Consider the following 25,241-nt stretch of genomic DNA (forward strand, 5'->3'; position numbering starts at 1 on the left):
CCAGAAAGCATTTTACAGAAAAGAAAGAAGTGAGCTAAGATAACTAGTTATGAAATATGGAGATATCGTCGAAAGTAAAAAAAAATTATAATTGTTCTCTCCAAAAGAAGAAACTGACATAGAACAAAATTGTAGTTGAGTTTAATACAAACTCCGGAAATATTCCTGTAAGTAAATCATTTTAATTTATTTTTCAGTTATTTTTATGCTAAACAAAGTGGAAGTGATATAATTACGCAAATTTTAACAGCTTATTCCTTGGGTAGAATACAAACAAAAATGCAAATGACTCTTTGTTGGGACGTAAATACTTTTCGAAAAAAATGTCACTTAAATCTACCTGAAATGCTGCTGTATGATAAAATCTCAAAGCAACCAGTACTTTCAGCAGTGGCGAAATCGGTAAGCCTCATGGTTGTATTGTAAATTTAAATGAGAAACACCAGAATATTCACAACAGTGTTCTTGTCGAAACATCTCCTCTTAAATTGTTGATCATTATACATCTCTAAAGGGTTTTCCATATCTCTGATATATCTTTTGCTTGCCGAAACTCATTTTCATTTTAATTACAGAACTCAATAAATTATATTGAATCTTAATCATCATCTATTGTATATCGAATCAGCTGATTACATTGCATATGAGGAAACACTTGAGTAAGCTGACAAGCTACCTTATTTGAATAAGTGTTCACTTCAGTGGGATTTATGAATTGGAAATTATTATAAGCAACTGCTTAAGTGTTTCCTTACGATAAGTATTGACTATGAATTCGGCCCTAAATCTCTCCAAAGTTTGTTTTAAAAAATCCCCAGAAATGTCGCTAAAAATTAATAATAAATATCACTAAGTAAAAATAAGAAAAACATACATATACGAAGAAAATATAACTTCCTCGTCGTGACCCTCTTCTGTGGAGTCTGTTGTGTTGTTGACGGCTGTCATGTTGAGCTGGAAGGTGTAGGAACAGCTGATTGTGAATACACTGCACTTGATCCAATCATTGACGCTAAACTTTTTGACAAATTGTAAGTATGGAAATTTTCACCTAAGCGTTTGACCACAAATTTGTTTGTGAAATCTAACACTTTTTAAACATATGAAGACCTCCCTCAAAGAACGTTGTATATCATATGCAAAAGCCGTTGATATACAACGTTCTTTGAGGGAGGTCTTTATATGTTGAAATATATTAAAACCAACAAAACTACAGTCTCATTTGCTTCACACGAACTGTCGGCACAACATTTCAAAACTCAATTGCTTCAGATCGGTTCGGAGTGAAAAATCTTCACGTAGCTGCGACTCGCGACTCGTCACGTGCCAATCAAAGTTGTCACCGTTTATGGATGTTGGAGCTGTAGCATTGAGAGAGACCTAACCTGTGAGAATCACTGAATGAGCATCTTTCATCACTGATCACAATTATATGAAATCAGGGCTTTCATGTATGAATCATTAGACGACTTTGTCATGTCTGTTCTAAAACTAGGAAGTACATGACTTCAGTTGAATGTTTTAACTTAAAAGAAAGAAAAAAGTGGAAGAATATAAAAACCAGCAGAAAAGTCGCTAATCGTATTTTACAAAATTTGTCGCCGAGATTGATTCAAAATTCCCTAGATTTAGCGACTTATCGCTAAATATGGCAACACTGGTACCAATGTAGCCAACTTATATGGGTCCGTGTGGCCTGAGCCCACCCAATAATTTGTCGTCTTATTAATTTATTATTATTATTATTATTATTATTATTATTATTATTATTATTATTATTATCATCATCATCATCATCATCATCATCATCATCATCATCATCATCATCATTTCCTTTTCCATTCTTTCCTGGTTTAGTTACCTCATTTTTATCAGACAGTCCATCAAATATAGAGAAGTGATTTTGCATTATATTGTAGATAGGGTAAACTGGGGTCTGTTGGACAGTCGGGCATGTTGGACACTCTATACTTTAACGTGTTACCTCGCCACTTGTGGGCACCACATTCTGCTAGAAGTCAATGACGGAAGTAGCCCCACTCGTGACTACTTCCGTCATTGACTTCTAGCAGAATGTGGTGCCCACAAGTGGCGAGGTAACACGTTAAAGTATAGAGTGTCCAACATGCCCGGCTGTCCAACAGACCCTAGTTTACCCTATGACATGCATTAATACACACAATAAATTTCATGACAGAATGTTGGATATGCTGTACATTGAACAAGAGAACGGCGGACATCTTCCCAATGGTTTGTCAACCCCGTTGTTTGCCCAACACTGTGATGTTTTTGTTTTTTCCCTATCTCAAATATTTATAGCGGTTCAAGGTTTGAACTGACTTTTGAAATACCCTATATTACACCGCACGCTTTATTATTTTAACGGCCAGCTAATATAGGCCTACTTTTAAGCGGTTGCATCATGGAGGCCTACATGAGTTATTACTACCATTATCATTTAATGAAACTCCATTTTTATTCCTTCTCAGTGGTTTCTCCCGGACACTTTTTTATTGAAGGTTATTATATACTGTATGCACATCGTTAAAAATAATGAGCTTCTTTTATATTAGATATCATTTGTTTCAGGTGAAGTGAGTGTGATGTAACAGACATACAGTATCTCGTATGACGAAATATAGAGGAAGGTGATATTGAATCGCATAAAATAAAAAGAGCACGTACCAGAGTACTTGCAGAATATGGAACTCAACAGTTAATGTACTACGCGTTTCATGTCACATGACCACTGAACTCTGATATCGCCACTATCGTGGTATACAAGAATCGTGGGCGATTATGGAGCGCAGTTTTTATCAATAATTCTTGAAATTAAACTAAATTCTATTCAAACATAAATATATTGTAACCTTAGTGAGACAGCAAGGAATGTTGCAGATTTGTTATTTACAAAAATACAAAGATTGTAAATGTTTCTATTTCATTACAATGAAATTATTACTCTTCATAACGGTATTGTGAATTTTGACATGACCAAAATTATTATAGATTTTTATTTACTAATTTTTGGAGAAACTGAACACCATTGTGAACTTGAGCTGGGCAAAAGAGGAAGAATAGGTTAGGTGTCATGTATGATTGAGATCCACTTCAATTTGTGACTAATTTACAAATAATTTAATATTGCATTAAATTTCCTGCTTCGAGCAAACCTGATCTACGAATTCAATTTGGCATTAGAAAACATTGTTTCATTACTAGTCTTCCGTACATGTTACAAAATACCATTGAGTCGTAAAATAACCTACTAAAAATGGTGGAGTTAACACGCGTAATTGAGGTTCGTTTTCCGTCCAAAGTGATCATAAACTTGTTAACTTTTTCATGTTCTCTCTTTTTTATTTTATTTCTGAAATTCATGTTTACAATATCATGCTCTTTCAACTACATTCCTTAATAAATAATATTTTTTTTTTGTGTTAGAAGAAAATACTGATATTTGACCATTTTAAAAATGAATTTATTTTTTATCAGACAATCTATCAAAGGTAGAGAAGTGATCCCGCATCATATTGTAGATATGACATGCATTAATACACACAAGAAATTTCATCAAAGAAAGTTGGATAGCTTTTTAGTTATGTGGAAAACGCTTCATCACTGCACAGTGAACTGAATTTTGAAAAAAAAATGTAAATAATTTGTTAAATCGTATTTTTTTATATAGCAAAAGGACAGTGTTTTACACATACTAATTTTCGCCTAAATCTAATTAAATCAAGATGTAAAAATATAACTAGACAAAATGATTTTAGCAGTAACAATGAAATGCGATCCCCGATATTTTTTAATGAATATAAAAAATATGGGGAAGGAGTACATATATAGACAATATGAATATGAAAAAAAGATTTGGACTGGCCTGGTTCAGACTAGGAATTTGGAAATTAAGAAGTAATAGAGGTAATATACCTCAAGGCACGTGCCCATTATGTGGACGGAGAGAAGATGACATTGTTCTTGAATGTCAAAATACAAAAGATATAAGGAAGAAATCTATAAAAGAAAAGTTCCTACAAATAAATAAAGAAATAGCTATAAGAAAACTTATGAATAATAATAATAACACAAAGTTACAAAAGCAATTAGGTTTATACCTTTTTTTGACTACAAAAATTAGAATGGAAAGAATAAATGAAATAGCTAGAATTGAATGAAAAAATGCATAAATAAATAAATAAACAAGTAAAAAAATAATAAGAATAATGATTATTAAACAAATATGCTTAACGTTTGTTTTTGTGTTATAGATGTTTTTTTTTTATCCAATGCCACCAGGTTGTCTTTTCGACATTTCTGGTCTTCTCTCCTGGCCGTGGCTTAGTTGTAACCCACTTCTGAGGTTGGGGCGCCTGGAAGGCGGAGTTACATTACCCCGATGATGTGATAGGATGATTATGATAATGTAGTGCCAGGAGAGGTCTTAAATCTAAACTTAACCTAAATTCCAGACCATGGACGAACACAGGAATAATCCCCTTTAAGGAAAAATCCTGTGCTCTAACCGGGAATCGAACCCGAGACCTCATGAACTATAGCCAGAAGCTCTGACCACTAGACCATGAGGCTGGTCATCTCCTAAAATATTTACTATTTCTTCTGAAACACTCTGTAGAACACAGAAACATCAACACTTACAGATGTAAAATTATGCAGGTGGCCCGGGTTCGATTCCCGGTCGGGGCAAGTTATCTGGTTGAGGTTTTTCCGGGGTTTTCCCTCAACCCAATATGAGCAAATGCTGGGTAACTTTCGGTGCTGGACCCCGGACTCATTTCACCGGCATTATCACCTTCATCTCATTCAGACGCTAAATAACCTAAGCTGTTGATAAAGCGTCGTAAAATAACCTACTACAATAGAATAAATATCAATACCTGCATTTGCGAGACATACTAATTTTCATTATTGTACAAGATACAGTAATGGAGGAAAAAAATGTTGAATATTTCCAAACTTTTACTTCTGTAAGTTGTACCTAACCCCTTAATAGTAAAAACAGGTTGGGTTGAAATCTGAGGCTTCCGATGCTGATCTGGCTCTAAGGGCTTACGGCTTCGGACTCGTCAGTAGATGATGGGATCTTACTTGCAGGGCTAGGAAGGATGGCCCGTCTGTCAGCGTCAGAGTCCATCGGACTGAATCATCGCATATAAGGCATAAGGCCTAAGCGTAAGGATTCATTCCGGATCCAGCCCTCGCGAAATACATCAATCAGCCAATCAGTCAATCAATCGGAGACAAATAGCTTGGCAATTTTTTCATACAACGAGCAACTGGACTAATAATAGTGCTGACTGAGTGTCCCAATGAGGAAGAAATCACTGGAGTTGACGCAACCAGTTATCCTGGCGCTGTAAGTTTCCTTCTTGTAGAGATATGTGAAAAAAACAAATGAAATAAAAGGTACAACAAGGAAAGCTTGCACATCGCCAGAGGCGCTCCGTTTTGGTGCGTCTGCTTTTTCCGCGTGAGAGTACTGTAAGACGTTGCAGAATAGTACAATGACGTGTTTGTAAACATTTCTTTTGAACATTACGTGCTCTATTGTTATATAGTTCTGCTGTGTGTAAAACCAATATTATAGAGAAACCAATCTATTATGGAAAGCATTTTTCCCTGAAAATTAATTATTTTACACATTCATTTGCTACACAGATATTTGATTTGTTTTTTTTATTGTTTTGTACAGAACCAATTTCCTTAATTTTAAAGTAAATAAGAGCCAAGAGTATTCTGTATTTAAAAAGAATTAATGCTATAATTTCCTGTATTTGTCAAAATTGATCGATTGCAGCACATTGTGTAAAACACATCATTGTTCAATCTTGCATACTTTAAAAGACATAAATATTCAACATTTTTTTTTAATTAACCCGTGTATGTCCGTACGAATGTATGTGTGACTGTATGTATGTATTTATGTATGTATGTATGTATGTATGTATGTATGTATGTATGTACAGGGACATAATTTTGTTTTTACTAAAATTTCTAATATTAACCTGGCTATACCTTTGGACCAACGATTAATAACCGGAAACCCCCCTTCCACGACTGGAGTTCGATGATACCGGCGTAATATACAAACAAATCACTTTACTAGGTATAGGAGGGAAGAAAAGTAGTTCACCCATTTACGTAAACTAGGAAATATCGCGATTTTTAGGTTTGATCATTTTCATTAGTTTTTTGTTTAATCAAAATACAGTACTGTATTAACAATGAGTGTTTTTACTCACGAACTGAGCTTTCCATGCGGACGTATTCATTATGCAATGTATATTATACTGTCTACAGCACATTAGCGTACACTATAGAGAATGAAGTTAAATTGAAAAATAATCATAATATGGATATTTATACACATTTTTTAAAATGATGGCCGTTCATTTCGATACAGGCTTCAGTTCTAATGTGCATATTATATCACTATAGACTATTGTACGTAATTCCAATTACCAGGTTCGTACTTCGTATCAGTAACTCATGCTGAAATAATTTTGTACCTAGTCTATAAAAGAGACCTTACGTACTGTAAATTCAATCTTCACTTCTGCCCGATCCGAAAAGATAAAATTACTCACACATGCTATCTACTGTCCATCCAAGTGGTTACGTCGCAGCGTCGTAGAAAGGGAGGAAATCACGTGACAATTAATTACTTAACGAGGCCCCTTTTATTTAAGTTATTTTAAAAATTGTATGGGTATAATATTACGTAGACGTCCAATTCCTAACAGAAATTAATGTTCTCAGAAAATAGCTAAGACAGGCCAGGCACTAGCATTTACAGAGAGGCAAATAAAAGCAGGTGGGGGAAACCGGGATGCGACGTAGGCAAATGGAAAATGATGCAATATTGAAAGCTCTTTCGTCACTGGAAAACGCGAACATATTTTTGGAACGTACTGTTTAGTATGACCATAAGGCTACTATGACTGTATATGCGGTCTTGGATCTGTGTGGAGGACGGTTGAACTTCATTAGTAAAGGGGTGAGAGTGAAGTACATTCAAAAACTCAGGTACAATAAAAATTGAAGTAAAAATAAAATAATGTCCCTGTATATGTATTCATTCATGGTGTTCTGCCCAAGGGCAGGCCTTTCATTGCAAACCCAGCTTCCTCCAAGCTTTCCTATTTTATGCCTTCCTCTTTGTCTCCGCGTATGATCCATATATGAGCCGTTCAGAGTAGAAGTGGTGTAAGTCAAAATTGGGTAATGAGGTTTAAAGTAAAAATTCTATAAAATACAGCGCAAAGTAGCAATTAATATGTCCTTTGTGCTATCCACTGACTACTAATAGTTTAAATAGATGGAATATTAATTGTTACTTTGCGCTGTATTTTACAGAATGTTTACTTTAACCCTCATTACCTATTTTTGACTTACACCACTTCTGCTCTGAACGGCTCACATCTTAGTGTCGTCTAGCATTTAATATCTTCTTCTGTCACGAACTCTTCTCCTGTTCACCATTCCTTTCAGTGCATCCTTCAGTAGGCAGTTTCTTCTCAACCAGTGACCCAACAAATTCCTTTTTCTCTTCCTGATCAGTTTCAGCATAATTCTTTCTTCACCGACTCTTTCCAACACGGCTTCGTTTCTTCTTCTGTCTGTCCATTTCACACGTTCTATTGTTCTCCATGTTCACATTTCAAATGCTTCTATTCGCTTCTCATCACTTCGTCGTAATGTCCATGTTTCTCCCCATACAATGCCACATTCCACACAAAGCACTTCATTAATCTCTTCCTTAGTTCTTTTTCCAGAGTTCCACGGAAGATGCTCCTTTTTCTATTAAACGCTTCCTTGCCCATTGCTATTCTCCTTTTGACTTACTGGCAGCAGCTCATGTTACTGCTTATAGTACACCCGAAGTATTCGAAGCTGTCTACTTGCTTTACTGCCTCATTTAGAATTCGCAAGTTTACCTTCTTTATCTTTCTTCCTGTAACCATGGTCTTCGTCTTGTTTGCATTAATCTTCATTCCATACTTCTCACAGCTGACATTTAGCTCCAGTAGCATATCCTTAGCATCATCTTCTCTTCTGCTAACAACGTCACATCATAGCAAATCTTATGCACTTTATTCTTCTTTCTCCTGCTATCACTCGTCCCATGTTCTGAATACTAACATCCTCTCGTGCAGAAGTCATTATTAAATCTAAATAACCAATTCCATTGAAGCTAAAATATGATTGAAAGTAGCTCATATCAAATGAAGTGGGCAGTTTCTTGTCGAAACCACGAATGACATGGGTTATTTTTGTAAGACTATGAAATATTTGACAAGCCCTCAACGCTTGACATGGGCTAATTTTCATGTAAATAGCCTAAATGATAAAATAATATGTAGGCTGTAGTAGACATCGTCGTGTATTGGATGACACTGAAAGCTCATTTTCGAAGAAAAATGACAATGGCTGTTTTTGTAAATAACCTCTCAAATTGAAAAGAAAGAAAGAAAGAATGAAAGAAAGAAAGGAGGGAAAGAAAGAAAGAAGGAAAAAATAAAGAAAGAAAGAAGGAAAGAAAGAAAGATGGAAAGAAAGAAGGAAAGAAAGAAAGAAATAAAGAAAGAAAGAAGGGAGGAAAGAAAGAAAGAAGGAAAGAAAGAAAGGCAGAAAGAAAAAAGGAAGGAAAGAAGGATAGAAAGAAGGAAGGAAAGAAAGAAAGATGGAAAGAAAGAAAGAAGGAAAGAAAGAAGGATGGAAAGAAAGAAGGAAAGAAAGAAAGAAAGAAAGAAAGAAAGAAGGAAATAAAGAAAGAAGGAAGGAAATAAGGAAAGAAGGAAAGAAATAAAGAAAAAAGAAGGAAAGAAAGAAAGAAGGAAGGAAAGAAAGAAGGAAGGAAGGAAAGAAAGGCAGAAAGAAAAAAGGAAGGAAAGAAGGAAGGAAAGAAAGAAAGAAAGAAGGTAGGAAGGAAAGGAAGAAAGATGGAAAGAAAGAAGGAAAGAAAGAAAGAGAAAGAAAGAAAGAAGGAAATAAAGAAAGAAGGAAGGAAAGAAAGTAAGGCAGAAAGAAAAAAGGAAGGAAAGAAGGAAAGAAAGTAAGGCAGAAAGAAAAAAGGAAGGAAAGAAGGAAAGAAAGAAGGAAGGAAAGAAAGTAAGGCAGAAAGAAAAAAGGAAGGAAAGAAGGAAAGAAAGAATGAAGGAAAGAAGGAAAGAAAGAAGGAAGGAAAGAAAGAAGGAAAGAAAGAAGGAAATAATGAAAGAAGGAAGGAAAGAAAGAAGGAAAGAAAGAATGGCAGAAAGAAAAAAGGAAGGAAAGAAGGAAAGAAAGAAAGAAGGAAAGAAAGATGGAAAGAAGGAAAGAAAGGAAGAAAGAAAGAAGGAAATAAAGAAAGAAAGAAAGAAGGAAGGAAAGAAGGAAAGAAAGAAAAAAATAAAGAAAAAAAGAAAGAAAAAAGAAAGGAAGAAAGAAGAAAAGAAAGAAAGAAGGAAAGAAAGAAAGAAAGAAGGAAAGAAAGAAAGAAAGAATGAAATAAAGAAAGAAGGAAAGAAATAAAGAAAGAAAGAAAGAAGGAAAGAAAGGCGGAAAGAAAAAAGGAATGAAAGAAGGAAAGAAAGAAAGAAGGAAAGAAAGAGATGGGAAGAAAGAAAGGAATAAAGAAAGAAGGAAAGAAAGAAGGAAAGAAAGAAAGAAGGAAAGAAAGAAAGAAGGAAATAAAGAAAGAAGGAAAGAAATAAAGAAAGAAAGAAGGAAAGAAAGGCGGAAAGAAAAAAGGAATGAAAGAAGGAAAGAAAGAAAGAAGGAAAGAAAGAGATGGGAAGAAAGAAAGGAATAAAGAAAGAAAGAAGGAAAGAAAGAAGGAAAGAAAGAAAGAAAGAAAGAAAGAAAAAAGAAAGAAAGAAAGAAAGAAAGAATATAGTATCAAAGTGTTTGTAGGCAGTTACGAAATTATTTATAGAAGGCGTACGTTTCGTGTGAAATCGTGACGTCATGATTACGGGCCGGCCTCTGCTTGCTTGTCACGCTTCACACTGATGCCTCCTGATTACACACAGGCGTACCGTCTTCACACTGTGTGACCGTCGACGTATCTAGGTCAAAGTGCGCACAACAATCGTATACGCATGCAAGTGGCTACTATTTTTGTCTAATGGTTTTCCCTGGACATTTATCTTAAGAGTGCATTTTTATCGTTCTCCAATTATAACTGATTTTCACAGAACTTGGGTTGAACAGTATGATTGTACTCCAAATTTCATGTTAAATCAAAAGTGTGATATCAGGTTAACGAAAGATACAAATTCCATCAGATGTTGATGACGTACCGTACGTATTTTTAAAGAAAATGTAAGGTTGAAATGAATTGAAGGAGATGGAAATGAGAGGGGAATCTTTGCGAAACGCGTCCTGCAAGGAGTTCGGGGCTGAGAAAACTGAATATTTGAACTCCAATTACTACGATGTACCGAAGTAGGTACATATGATATTTCTGTACAGGAATTCTACATTACCATATGATGAAGAACTACTAACTACTAAGTAAGTATAGGTAGAGTAGAGTTCAGATAGAAATTATCCCTTCCTGCAAGCGATTGCTCGCTTCGTTCAAGCAATGCCTCCCCCAAAGCAGTCATTGGTCCTAGCCCACACACAAACCAAAGATCTTGTTTCGTCTTTCTACTCCTCAGATTCCTGGGACCGACCATAGTACTGTGTGTAGTGTCTTTTCTGCAGGATGACATCCAATGCTGTGTAAAATTAGCCGGCCAGTAAAATTTAAGTAATAAAATCCTAAAAAATACTATACAAAGGAAACAAAAGACAGATCCAAAACCTACATCAACACATAAACAAAATACACCCAAAGCTATACTACACATTAGAAATTGAAAACAACAAATCCATAAATTTTCTAGACATCACAATAACAAAAGTAGACAACAAACACACATTCAAAGTATACAGAAAACCAACAACAACAACACACATACACAACACCTCCAACCACCCCACACAAGACAAACAAGCTGCATTCCGAACAATGGTACATAGACTACTCAACATACCAATGAACCAACAGGATTACAATGAAGAACTAAACACAATCAAATACATAGCACAAGAAAATGGATACAACCCCAACATAATAGACAACATAATACGTAAGACAAAACAAAACCACAAAAAACAGAAGAATACAACACAAACACTGGAACACAAAAAAATACATCACACTAACATACGAAAACAAAAACAGACATAAAATTGCAACCTCATTCAAGAAATTAAATTACAACATCGCATACAGAACAAATAACACTCTACAAAAACATCTCAACACAAAAACAACACAAACAAATACAACCATACAATTCAAACGTAACACCTGCAACAACTTCTACATGGGACAGACAGGCAGATCATTTCAAACACGTTACAAAGAACACATCACAGCCATAACATAATTACAAAACACCTCCACATATGCAGAACACATCACAAATGCCAACCATACCTACAGAGACATCAACACAGACATGGAAATACTGCACATCCAACCAAAAAGCCAGAAACTCAACACACTAGAACAGTATGAAATATACAGACACACGAAAACACACCCCAACGATATTCTCAACATACAACTCAATTTCAAAAACATACACTCTTTGATTCTACACTACGAACGCACCCTCACAGGAAACAAGAGGCGCCAAGACCAACAACGACCAGTTCAGAAGATGACCCAAAATAGGTCGAAACATGTTAACAATGTACGTTAAAATTTAACAAGAAAGTCTTATCATACATATTCCGAAGTGATACAGTGTTAAAAGTTGTGTAATCAAGATGTATAATAAAATCCATTAATGAAGGTGAAACAATTTTATTTCCGTCAAAGTGGTAATTCTTACGCGATATTTTTCCGTGCTACAGACTTCGCTCATTTTGTGAGCAAGCTGAGTTCCTTATTTTTTCCCCATTGTCCCTCAGGGTCTCAACTGTCAGTACTGACAACAACTAAAATTGGTAAAAATTGCTCCAGTAGCATATTATGCTAGCGAGGCGGTTTAGCCAGTTTGGCGGGCTGCAGACACACGTAGATGCCGTGGCACGGGTGGTAGCAGCACTTCTCTTCGCCTGCACAGGCGTTGTCCGAAGTGCACAGGATGACCTGCTGCTGCTGCCTGTAGGGCGGGCAGCTGACGAAGGTGGGACAGACCCCCGGCTTCAAGCCTCCTGTGTAACAAATATTAAGACAAGGTTTTTTAAACATAAAATGCTCGTCCGGAATGGCTTAGACGGAGTATGTATTATGCAGTTAGGAATCAGCTTTTTAAAATAGTTCTTATATCCACGAAATAACTACACCTGTCCTGCGTATTATATTATGAAAACCCATGTCTATCTATACTAATAATAATAAATCTGTAGCCAAAATTTTTCTGGTAATTTTCGATTTTCCAAAAATAATTGGCGTTAACATGTATAATTAACCATCCTCAAACCGAAAATCGCTTTTTTTAATTTTTGTTTGTATGTCTGTCTGTCTGGATGTTTGTTACCTTTTCACGCGATAATGGCTGAACCGATTTATATGAAAATTGGAATATAAATTAAGTTCGTTGTAACTTAGATTTTAAGCTATATGGCATTTAAAATACTTTATTTAAAAGGGGGGTTATAAGGGGGCCTGAATTAAATAAATCGAAATATCTCGCTTATTATTGATTTTCATGAACAATCTTACATAACAAAAGTTTCTTTAAACATCATTTCCGATAAGTTTTATTCTATACAAAATTTTGATAGGACTGATATTTAATGAGATAAATGAGTTTTAAAATTACAATTACAACGCCATCTAAGGCGCTGTTCTGAAATAAAAACAAATGACTTCGTCTATAAGGGGCCTTGGATAACAACAATCGAAAGCTATTAAAGATAGCCTAAGAGAATGTTTCTGTGTTTGTATGAAGTAATATCGGAAGCTAATTAATTGTTTAATTATTATTTCACCATTGGAAAGTGTAGTTTCTCTAGATGGACATAATTCTACAATGTTATTACAGTAACTTCTGAAACATATAGCAAAGTAATATAAAGTACACACATTAAAACTAAATGATTTGTCAATCTTCATTAAACTATGGTTGCATGTAATAACAATTAAGAAACATGTTAAAGGAATTGACATTGCACCAAATGATTGCTCTCTGGACCAAACTGACCGCGTTTTAATTATTTAAATATAATTTAAATTAAGTAACATATTAAACGATTTATCCTTCTATCAAACACGAATGTTCCCTGGATCAAACGTTCTATTTTAATAATGTAATTTCTTTATATTTATTTCTAACAGGTGCAGCGGAGCGCACGGGTACGGCTAGTATGAAATATATTTCTTCTGAATTTTTAGCCTTTTTAAATCTATTGGAGAGAAATTATAAACATAATTTTAGAAAGTGCGACATCATTACCAGATTTACCCTAATGAAATACATAAAAGTCTTCATATTCTGATATTGTTATTGTTGTTTAGTCAACTGTCCGAAGACAGGTTTGAACCTGATAAGTGACACCAATAAGGAATCGCTTATGAGGCAACTAAGCTAGGAGATAATGGGTAGGGTGGCGATGATATACATTTTACTGAATCACTAAGTTCAGACGTCCACCACTGTGTCCTCAGCCTGCTGTTGAATCCACCTCACATAAAGTAGTGTTAGGGTGTGATTTGAAGACCTGTGAGCGCAGGAAATACTGAATCTCTACGTTTAAGTAAGAACATCGTCATGCCAATGGTAAGGCATCTTCATGTTACGTAGTTTTAATTTTGTCACTTGTATTTTTATTTTAACAAGAAAGATTAGGTTTTTTTTTGGCTTTAGAGTATATTTTATGGAATTATATCACATTTCCCATTAGAACTACCAACATTTCCCCATTTCCAGAGTCTTTCTTCAGGATATTATTATTATTATTATTATTATTATTATTATTATTATTATTATTATTATTATTATTAAGTTGGCTATTTAACGACGCTGTATCAACTACTAGGTTATTTAGCGTCGATGAGATTGATGATAGCGAGATGGTACTTGGCGAGATGAGGCCGAGGATTCACCATAGATTACCTGGCATTCACCTTACGGTTGGGGAAAACCTCGGGAAAAAACCCAACCAGGTAATCAGCCCAAGAGGGGATCGAACCCGCGCCCGATCGTTTCTTCAGGATATCCTACTACATTAATTACCATTAGGACAACAGTAATAAGATGGCGGATAAGTTGCGCTTTGACACCAATAGCGACAAGATGTCTGTTTTGTGGCTCCATAACCGAGCAGTGCCATCAGTAGTAGCAGCAGCTTCAAGCTCAACATTCCCATCTGCAAAAAAAGAGTTCAGAGTCTCGTGTTAGAAAATAGCCCTACATCAGCATAAACCTGTCACATTTTAGCTACATTTCTTCCAAAATATCTGAAAGTCGGATCTCCATTTTCGTAATTTTTTGGCAATAGTGTCACTACAGTCCTGTAATATTCTAATTTTTCCTTTACATAATTACATAAATACTAAGGTTGGATAAAAGGTAATGGCAACAGTTCGATATTTCTGACATGGCTTTATTCACAGGGGTACAACATTTACGTACCTTCTATATAGTCGCCCCCTCTTATTTATTACCTTTTGCCAGATGTTTGGAAGGTGGCGTACACTATCAGCGCGTCCATCTTAGTTGATGTTCCGTATTGACCGCCCTAAAGCACGGATAAGTTCATCTCTGGTATTGTACCGGGTCCCTCGCAGTGGTTCTTTCACTTTGGTGAAAAGTCGTAAACACATGGATCATATCGGGTGAGTACGGTGGATGTTCCAGTAGTCCGCGTTTTCCGTCTGCCTTGGAGGTACAGCGTGGTGCAGTATTACCCCATCAATGTCATATGCTACAATGAACATCACTTTCACATCCCTGCCTTCCCGGAACGCTTTAACCCATCGTGCCACTGTGCGATATGGCAACGCTGCATCGGCATATGCTTCATGCGGTCCCTGAAAACATTCTTGTGCACTACGACCTCGTGTCACTTCAATTTTGATCCAGGAACGTTGCTCTAGTTTTATAAACGTGGTCTTAGGGCGCTCGCACTATCCCTATGAAAGTCAACGTTCTACACAATGCAGTAGATTGACAGAGTACTGTCGCCGCTGGCTGCACTAACTCATCTAACAGTCCTTGTTCATGTCCACACAGCTAGCAACTCTCGAACGCACCATCGTCACGTGACAGCAGTGTTGCCATTACTTTTTATCCAACCTATGTAATTCACTGTAAATCTTTTCTTCTGGAAGAATTCCATAAGAGTCATTATTCGAAATTCGATTCCTGTTCGAAACAAAGTGCTTTCCTCTAGAAATAATAAATAAAGGACCGTTCTGAATTTTTACATTATAGTAAATAATAATTGTTTATAATTTATTGTGAAAGCATTAAAATCTCTGTTCTCAAGCAAACTAATTCAACGTAAGAAATTTAACTTTTATTTCAAGACTAATTGTAAGCTCGATGCATAAAATTGTTCTAAATTAATGTAGGCTACGTCTTGTAATCCTAAATATAGACATTTCACGTAAGAAATGTATATTGTGACTAGAGATTACAAAGGATAATACTCTTGCACATGATACGGAGTATATCTGGTGCAAGAGTAATGCAGCTTATTGCTGTACATCAGTAGAACAACATTTGTACCTACACTCCGCGTCAGTAGAAAATGCATCTGAAGGTCAAATCCAATGCCTTGGCCCTCCGTCCCGCAAACCTTAAAATTTCGCACGATGTTGCGAGTGAGTGTGTTATCTCAACCTCAGCCCACGTACGTCTTGAATCAACATAAGTCACGCGGTGCCAAATGGTGGTGCTATATGCGTGTAAGGAAAACATCAGTCTTTACCGAAAGCCGTATTGAAAGCGGCGTGTTAATTGTGCAGTGTCATTGCTTTTTAAATGTGTGTCTATTATATTGTTTTATTATTTTTCATTTTTATTTCGCTAATTTCGTTTATTGCTCATTTTGGCATTATGGAGGATGAAGCTGGATCATCTGCTATCTACAGTACACCAGATAAAACACGCAAACGAATGGGACGAAGTGTTATAACTTGCTTGAAGATCTTGCGGAACATCCCGAAAAAATTGCCACCACTGATTTTAGAAAATCTTAAGATCTGACTGCAAATATGTGTGGAATTTCCAAACGAAATGTAAACAAGGTTTCGAGAAAGAACTAAAATCTACAGAACATCTTGTGAAATTTTCTTCTCATAGGAAAGCAATCAAACGACATCATCATGTGACAGATCTCAATGACTTCGATAAGGACATGTTGCGCCGTTGTATTGCACTGCAAATGAATATATTTCGTGCAGACATATTACAGTGAATACATTTTATCTTTCCACGCTCGCATGTGGATAGCTGCGCTGTGCTCTGCCGTTTTCACTCTACGTCCACGACCTTGGAAAGGTAACATTTATGCACCTCCAAAAGTACTAGTTAGAAGAGCTTGAAGTAATCGGACTTCTGGTTGGAGCAAGAGGTACCGCTACTCTCTTCATGAAAGATGTGTTTAAGAGGCCTGGAATTTGTTTACCTTTTTATTTAAAGATTTTAGTATTGTTAGTTAGATTTTTAGGTGGCTGGTTTGGATATGAAATTTCTAAGGTTAATATTGGTAATGAATTATCTATTAAATTTTATTTATATTCAAGATTTATAGGCTCTATATGGTTTATACCTTATACTTCTACTTATGGTATATCTAATATACCTTTATTCTTAGGTTATCAATCGTATAAGGTATCCTACATCTATTATTCTGATTGTAATTTTAGCTGCATTGAAAGGATCAATTGCTCTCCTGAAGCATCACCTATATTCGAAACGAAACCAAGTTCATTAGCATTCTTTACTTTTTTTTTGTAACACTTGGCTCTCTAAAACTAGGTATATTTCCACCAATCACAAAATGTATTTGCAGCTATGTACTTGGAGTTTCATTGTCAAAACAAAATTAATGGTTCACTGGAGTTGTAAACATTCTATGGTTAAGTACTCTTTGTCCCTTGTGGCAGCTCACGAATAGTGAGAAGATTTCTAAATTCTAATTTAACATGTATGGGCCAATGTTTTCGTAATGGATATATTTCTCATTTATTCAAAGAACGACTGCATTTTATTGAGATTAATCTGTTATATGAGTATTTAACATATATGGACGAATATCTCAAAACATATATTTCTGATTTTTAAAGAATGACTGCATTGTATTGGGTGTTAATCTATTTTGTGGAAGCGTATATTAAACATGTATGAGCCAACGTTTGCATAATGTGCATATTTCTCATATTTTAAAGAACGGTTGTATTGAACTATTTTATGCAGATATATTATACAGTATTAAACATTAGGGTCAATGTTTTCATAAAGAGTACACTTCTTTAAGGACGGTTATATTGTACCGGGAATTAATATGTGTTATGCAGGTGTCACTTTTGTAGTAAAAAAAATGTAGTTCAATGTTTTCTTTCAGGGGTATAGCACTCAGTGCATGATGTTCGCTGGAAATTCTCTTTCCGTAAACATCTTATGACTGAACAGAAGCGGCAACTATGCATTGACCTTGAAGCGCATATTCAATTGATGCAGACTATAGAGCGTATTCCGAATCTCACCGGTGAGCAATCCGATGGCATCACGGTGTTCCGAATTCCACCGATGACGTCATTGATGCTCCACCGGTGTCGCACCGGTGCCATCAACTTGCAGAGGTGGTGGCAGTCTCCATCAGCCGCCATCAGTGAATCTGATTGGTTCTTGTATAGGGCGGGAATTAGCAGACGAATAACATCGTGCACTCTTGTGTCATGGCGGTGTGTTCTGCTTTAGTTCTGCTGTATTGTTTGTAATGAGCAAAACGTAAAAACAATATGTTAATGGCTTATGAGCGAACATGTCAACGGATCAGTTATTACTACCGGTTCAAGAAATAAATTGTTTATGCTATCTTTTCTTTGAACGAGGTGGGAGTACGAAAATTTCGCAAAATTTTGCTAGCGTAGCACAGACAACAACAACCATCGATCCTTTCAGCAGTTTTGTTCCTTATTTCGCTGCAACGTGACGTCATTGATGCCACCGGACCGGTGAGATTCGGAATACGCTGTATAGCTGTGCGTCATAAATGCAAATGTCTCATTGCGTTGGAAGTTAACAATGTCTGTGATGTCAACTACTGTACAGTTTAGTGATAAGTAAGTTGGGAACGTACAGGGACATCACTTTATTTTTACCTACATTTTTAACATTAACCTGGCTATACTCGGAAACACTGTTTCCCCCTTCCGTTACAGGAATTTGATGTTACTAGTGCAATATGTAAACAAATCATTTTACTAGGTATAGGAGGAGAGAAAAGTAGTGTATCCATTTATGTTGTAGGGAAATACGATATTACGATTTTCAGTTTGATCATCACTTTTACGGAATTTATCAAAATACAGTAGAGTAGTAACATTTTTTTTTTCAAAAACTCAACTTTTCAGGTGGCTATGTTCGTTATGTAATGTCTACTTTATTTAGCATATTAATTATTGATGTTATCATACAATATAGAGAGTGTATTTAAATTGAGGGGGTCATAAGTAAAGGGCAGTAAGTGCACTTAAGTTACTTTTGAGAAAATTGAGTTAAAATATTTAAGCTCTCGTAAAATCGGTGAAATTTTTATTTAAATTTTAATGTGTGATGCGATTAAAATATCCCTTTGCCACTAAAATTTTAGATACTTTTGCTTACACTGGATGCACTAAACTCATGTTATTACAAATGTCACTAGCATCCCTTTGCTTCTAGCCACCTCAATTCAAAAAAAGCTAATCTGAATTTTTAAACAAGTTGCTGAAAATGGTTGCCGTTCATTACAATGCAGGCTTCAATTCAGTACGCATATTATTAAAAACATTTTGAAGCATATTCTCTGAAATTTAATTTATCGTTTCTTGAATATAATTTTTAGTACGATATTATTAATATAGGTTCTTTCTTCTATAGAAAACGCAATCATATTTATGAAACACACTGCAGTGTTTACTTCACTGCTTGAAGACTTCGAATGCAACAGCGAAGTTTGTGTGTCTGACGGGAGCAAGGACATTAGTGAAGGGGTGAGAGTGAAGTACATTCAGAAATGCAGGTACAATAAAAATGCAAGTAAAAATAAAATGATGTCCCTGTAGATTCTGGACGTCCTCGAACATTCACTGTATTTACCAAACATTAGCACATGTGTTTATGCTGTATTGTTGAAAAATTAAGGATGCTCTGCGAAGCATCCGCTTTCTGAGAAGAAATGTAAGTTTAGCGACTTTAGAGAAGTCTTTTGAGAGAACAATCGCATAAAGGTGGTACAGATGTAGTAGGCCTAAGCAGACGTCCTCGGTTTCGTCAACCTGTTTTTGAAATGGCACGGAACTACATTTAAAACCCATAATGCTGAAATCCTCCTAAATAAACATTCGAACCACCGGGTAGCTCAGTCGGTTAAGGCGCTTGCCTGCCGATCCGGAGTTGCGTTCGGGCATGGGTTCGATTTCCGCTTAAGCTGATTACCTGGTTAGGTTATTTCCGAGCTTTTCCCCAACCATAAGGCAAATGTCAGGTAATCTATGGTGAATCCTCGGTCTCATCTTGCCAAATATCTCACTATCACCAATCCCATAGACGTTAAATAACCTCGTAGTTGATACAGCGTCGTTAAATAACCAAGTAAAATAAAGAAAATAAATTAAAATAAACATTCGATCGTTCTTAGGTAGGACTTTGATTCTAGCTGACTATCTTGTTGCAATAATTGCGTTGTCCATGGAGCTGTAGAATAAGCAGAAAATAAGCTTCAGTGATTAAGCGGAATTTGTACTATAAAATATCTTAGTTGAACTTAATCCCTTGTGTGAAAGAATCGGCGGAAATGACGTCACATAATTTATCTAAATGCGATAGAAATATTTGAGCGTTGTCAGTTACTATCGTTTTTATCTTACTGCGAAGTTCAATGATTTGCTGAATTTGTTTTTATCACAAATTTACTGTTGAAATATATTTGGTGATCTCTTTATGACGTTTTGTGAACACAGTATTCATCTTCATGAAGTAATATTATTTTTTGTTTTCTCGTCGTTACAACAAACGGCGCCCACGATTGAAAGTTGATATTACTGAATTCAGAGTTGCCAACCTAGATAATTTTGTTGAAATATTACAAATAACTGCTCTAGAGTTGTAATGAAAATCACTGCCTTCTATATACTGTATGCTATATTCCTACAGTGCATGTAAAATTTATACGCAAAAGACAGTGTTACTTAATATGCATTATACTGCGTTTGCAGCGAAAGACATGTCCTTGGGCAGAACATTATGAATTAATACGAAACAAATCGCTGCTTTCGAAATGTACTGAACTTTATTTAAACAACTCAAACTTCACGTAGCAAAAAGAAATACAAATTATTCCACTTGAACATGAAATATTACAAGTACCTGAATCATTTCTACTTCTTCACATTGAACTTGATTGTGAAGTATGTACGTTGGCCAGACTGCTAGCCTTCAGTCAGCTGTTCATAGTGTAATGTACGTAATGTAATTAAGATTTTCCTCGATTTTGTAAAAACCAATTTTCAACCTTGTATTGTAATAAACTATTACATGTTTTCAAATGAGGGGCTTAGAACAAAAAGCAGGTAAGTGGCATTATTAAAAAAAATTAGATAAGTGCGTGTTGTGATAGCCCAAAAGGATGTTCCTTTGGGATAAAATCAGGTAAGTGATCACTAGACTTCGTTGAATTGCCACACGCAGCATGCAATCAGGTTGCCGATGTACGGTAGTATAGAGGAGGTGAGCGACCGCCCGGTCTCGTAGTATAAGCAGTTCATGTTAAGAGTTGTGACCGGTCCAAATAGATAGAGCAGCTATAGCTAATATATACCTATGTAAGCACTTGTTTTTGCATTACTGTGGTTGGAATAGTTAAAGCTTAATATTTGTTCAGTGCAAACAAGAATTCAATGAAACATACTACAATGAGAGTGTTGCTGTTACAAACAATTGCCCCAGGAATATCCTTACCTCCGCAGCCAGTCTTGACCCGTTGGGGAACATGGTTGGATTCTGTTAATTATTATGCAGAACATTATAGCAAAATAATGGAGGTAACTGATGCACTGGATAGCATAGACAGTTTCGCTGTTGCAGCTGTAAAATCATTGCCTCCTGAACAGCTATTGGAAGATATTCTGTTCATTGATTCTAATTCTAAAATCGTGTCCAAAAGCATCATTCTGTTAGAATCCTCTAAACTACAACTCTCAGAAGCCCTTAAATAAAATATCACAAACCGTTATCCAAAATAACAATTCACTAATTTCAGAAAAAGTGAAATGTAAGTTGAGAAACATTATTGCTAAAAATTCTGCCTATTCACAACTTCGTATTATAAATGATGTACTAACAGGTCACGACAAGACGTCTGAAGTTGGTGTACTAAAAAGTAGTGACTTCCCGTTCTTCAAATATGCACCTATTACATCGTGTGATGTTGAACGTTCATTATCATAATATAAAAACCGTTTAAGTGACCATCGGAGGAGATTACTTTGCAGTCGCTCAAAATGTACGTAACTCTTCACTGCAATGCACATATTCAAGGATGATGTGAGTATATTACACTAAATTTTAAGAGTTAATATATCTCACTACAAAATAATTGTGTATTTACATGTTTAGACATTTCCTACTTCAATGATCGTTCATTATATTTCTCGAATGCAGGATACAGGTTTTATTGTAACCGCAGTATACTGCTCAGTGTTTACATCAGACGCATACTCCATTCGTTCCACGCCACCTTCTCATACAGTCTATACCGCGTGCGCAGTAAACCTTGCGATTCTCGTGGCAATTCCACGAAGTCTAGTGATCACACTGTGCAGTGCTGCTATATGGGCATCATTTCACCAAACTAGTGTATGATAGGCCTATTTCATTGCATGTAGAACTTTAACTGTAGTTTCCTCAAAACTAGGTTTCCGTCACTTACCTGCTTTTTGTTCTAAGCCCCTCAAATAATATTCAAATTATATATATACATATATATATATATATATATTTGCATTTAGTGCAACAAAACTAGTCATTTCTCAAGTTTATTCAAGCTAGTATTTAAGGGATATTAACAAATAACGCTGTGAAAACCATATATTCTTGAAAAGATTGTCTAGTACCTATGATTTTTATACTATCTTTACAAAAATTGATATGCATGTTTGTTGTGGTCCTTTCTTTTAAGATACTTCGCCAAACATACTTTTTCAAAAGTTATTGTCAACAAATTGTTTATAAATTGTTATAAATAATTTAACACAATATCATAAGAAATGCACATTTCTCTGAAACCATTCAACTTATTTACATGACTTTTTTGGGCTTCATTTTCCTGGAAGTAATAGCAATTTGAATTGATAATAAATGTAATATTAAGAAATATATTCTTAAAAAGATATATTACCGTATGTAAATACTCTGATAAAATTATCTCATTCATGAAACATTTTTCAAATTTCAGTATGGGATATAATCAGAAACTCAATTTATTCAGTTTGTTAACACTCTTGGTATGTAGGCTATAGTACTTATATACAAATGGCTTTTAGAGAACCCGGAGGTTCATTGCCGCCCTCACATACGTCCGCCATCGATCGCTATCCTGAGCAAGATTAATCCAGTCCCTTTCATCATATCCCACCTCCCTCAACCCCATTTTAATATTATCTCCCAACTAACACACTATATGCATTTATGGATTCGCCCATACGTGCTATATGCCCTGTCCATCTCAAACGTCTGGATTTAATGTTTCTAATTATGCCAGGTGAAGAATACACTTCTGCGTTGTATAACTCTCTGCATTTTCCTGTAACTTCATCTCCCTTAGCCCCAAATATTTTCCTAAGCACCTTATTCTCAAACACCCTTAATCTCTCTTCCTCTCTCAAAGTGAGAGTCCAAGTTTCACAACCATACAGAACAACCGGTAATACAACTGTTTTATAAATTCTAACTTTCAGATTTTTTGACAGCAGACTGAATGACAAACGCTTCTCAACCGAATAATAACAGGCATTTCCCATATTTAGTCTATCCTGCGTTTAATTTCCTTCTGAGTGTCATTTATATTTGTTTATTTGTTACTGTTACTTCGAGATATTTGAATTTTTCTACCTTTTCAAACGACAAATTTCCAATTTTTATATTTCCATTTCTTTTGTATGTATAATAGAGTAAAAATTCAGAACAATATATATACACAAGTTTTTGAGAAAAGTTACATTTCTTATGATAACTTGTTAAATTATTTATAACAACTTATGAACAATTTGTTGTCAACAGCTATTGAAAAAACATGTTGGCGAAGTATCTTAAAAGAAAGGACCATAACAAACATGCATATCAATTTTTGTGAATATAGCATAAAAAGCATAGGTACTAGACAATCTTTTCAACAATGTATGGTTTTCACAGCGTTATATTTTAATACGGTACTCCCTTAAGAAATTAATTTCTTCCTCTATTCTAATGCAAGAAACTTGTACGAGTCATCATGGTCTCATAGTAGTGATTAGATAAAGAAGTGTATTCTGTGTTTCAGTGAAATTCATTGTACAGCATGATTACTCTATTCTAGCGCGATCAGTTAGCGCCATAAACTAGCGATGTCATTCAAGTATACATAAAGAAAGATCTTTAAACGGCACTGATGGAAAACTACTCGTACTTGCATCTCGAGAAAGAATGAAGGGAAGGCAGACGCGATGCTTATAGCTCAGAATTATTGTTATTTTTTATCTAATGAAGAGTATGCCTACTTAACTCACATCGTTCACCTATTTCTGGACGACGCACCGAAGCTATAGTTATTTCAGCCGCCATAGGCTTTGCTCTTTATGCACAGTAGGGGGCAAACTATATAGCACCGCATACAGGCGAAATACCGGTAGGGGAAATGGGACTTTCCCGCGAAAACCTACTACCAAGTATCCGTCTTTGTTCACCACAAATTTCAGTTAGATCCTCTGGGATTCGAACCCGGGTTTCCAGCGTAGAAAACCGACGCTCTGGCGGTGCTCTTAGCTCAGAATTATACGTAACAATAAATGTCATTGAAAAGTAACGTTGTAGCAATAATACCGAACCAGGCAAAAAATTTACAACAGCTTCAATCGTAAAATTTATGTCATATTGTTTTGAAATGACTATGCTGATAAAGTTCAGTTTATGATGTCGTCGCTGTGCCTCCAAAATCCGCTATGTGCATTTAAACAGATTTTTCAGGAGAAAGAAAAAAGTACTATCACTTTTAATTCCCTCCATTTTCAAAGCTATTTTCGGTATAATTTCATTACTTGCGTCTTTGTAATGTATAAAGATTTATGAACATACATATCAACTTACCTTGCTGGTATCTATTCCTACAAAGAGTCGTAATCAGCACTTGCCTTCAATCGAACAGACAGTCAACTAACATCTTTGATGAACAGAAAATTTCCGATGTTCAGGTCAAAACATATCGAGACTTTTTTAACCTTCACCTCTGAACTTCAATGAAAGTCATTTCAACTAAAAAGAAAAGTTGCAGATATATTGTAACTCCATATAAAGTGATTAGTTGGCTGTGGTGTACGAAATGGTTCAAACGCAATTTTCTTGCCGCGCGGTGTCTATAGTTTATGGGTTCGAATTCCATCTAGGTCATGGATGTTTATCTATAGTAATCTCAGACCTCGAGTGACTTTTGTTAGGACTATTTCGTGAATAAAATAAAAATGTAAATAATATATCCCTAAAATTCGATCACAAAATGTTAATAATTGTATATTTATACGAATACTTAAACTATTCAGACATTGTAAAGTTGAACTAGATGGATATCGATTACTGCAATAAAGAAATTCGATGTTATTATTCAGTAATGCCAATTGCGAAAAGCGAAATACAGGTTTAACAATGTTAATTACATATACTGCACTTTTTCCTTATTATTTTAACATAAATACATTTGCATTATCTGCTGAAATCATAGTTTAATTTACAATTTTATAATATAATTACAGTAACCTGATTAATACATTAATT

General features: G+C 35.4%; 1 protein-coding gene across 1 annotated transcript; it reads right to left on the reverse strand.

Moving 5' to 3' along the window:
- Positions 1-11,850: 11,850 nt before the first annotated feature.
- LOC138695930 (uncharacterized) lies at positions 11,851-17,879 on the reverse strand. Its single transcript, XM_069820320.1, has 3 exons — positions 17,723-17,879; positions 14,244-14,376; positions 11,851-12,219 (listed from the first exon to the last, which is right to left on the reverse strand). The coding sequence occupies exons 1-3, from the start codon at positions 17,843-17,845 to the stop codon at positions 12,038-12,040; spliced, it is 438 nt and encodes a 145-aa protein (XP_069676421.1). The 5' UTR covers positions 17,846-17,879; the 3' UTR covers positions 11,851-12,037.
- Between the last annotated feature and the right edge of the window lie 7,362 nt (positions 17,880-25,241).

The sequence above is a fragment of the Periplaneta americana genome, chromosome 3, assembly GCF_040183065.1.
Source record: "Periplaneta americana isolate PAMFEO1 chromosome 3, P.americana_PAMFEO1_priV1, whole genome shotgun sequence".
Lineage (NCBI taxonomy): Eukaryota > Metazoa > Arthropoda > Insecta > Blattodea > Blattidae > Periplaneta > Periplaneta americana.

Coding starts and splice junctions, on each gene's coding strand:
- LOC138695930 (XM_069820320.1), bottom strand. CDS start 17,845: ATGGCGGCTGATGGAGACTGCCACCACCTCTGCAAGTTGATGGCACCG. Junction 14,377..17,722: donor TGCCATCGGATTGCTCACCG/GTGAGATTCGGA, acceptor CTTTTTTTGCAG/ATGGGAATGTTGAGCTTGAA. Junction 12,220..14,243: donor TTATTACTGTTGTCCTAATG/GTAATTAATGTA, acceptor TTTGTTACACAG/GAGGCTTGAAGCCGGGGGTC.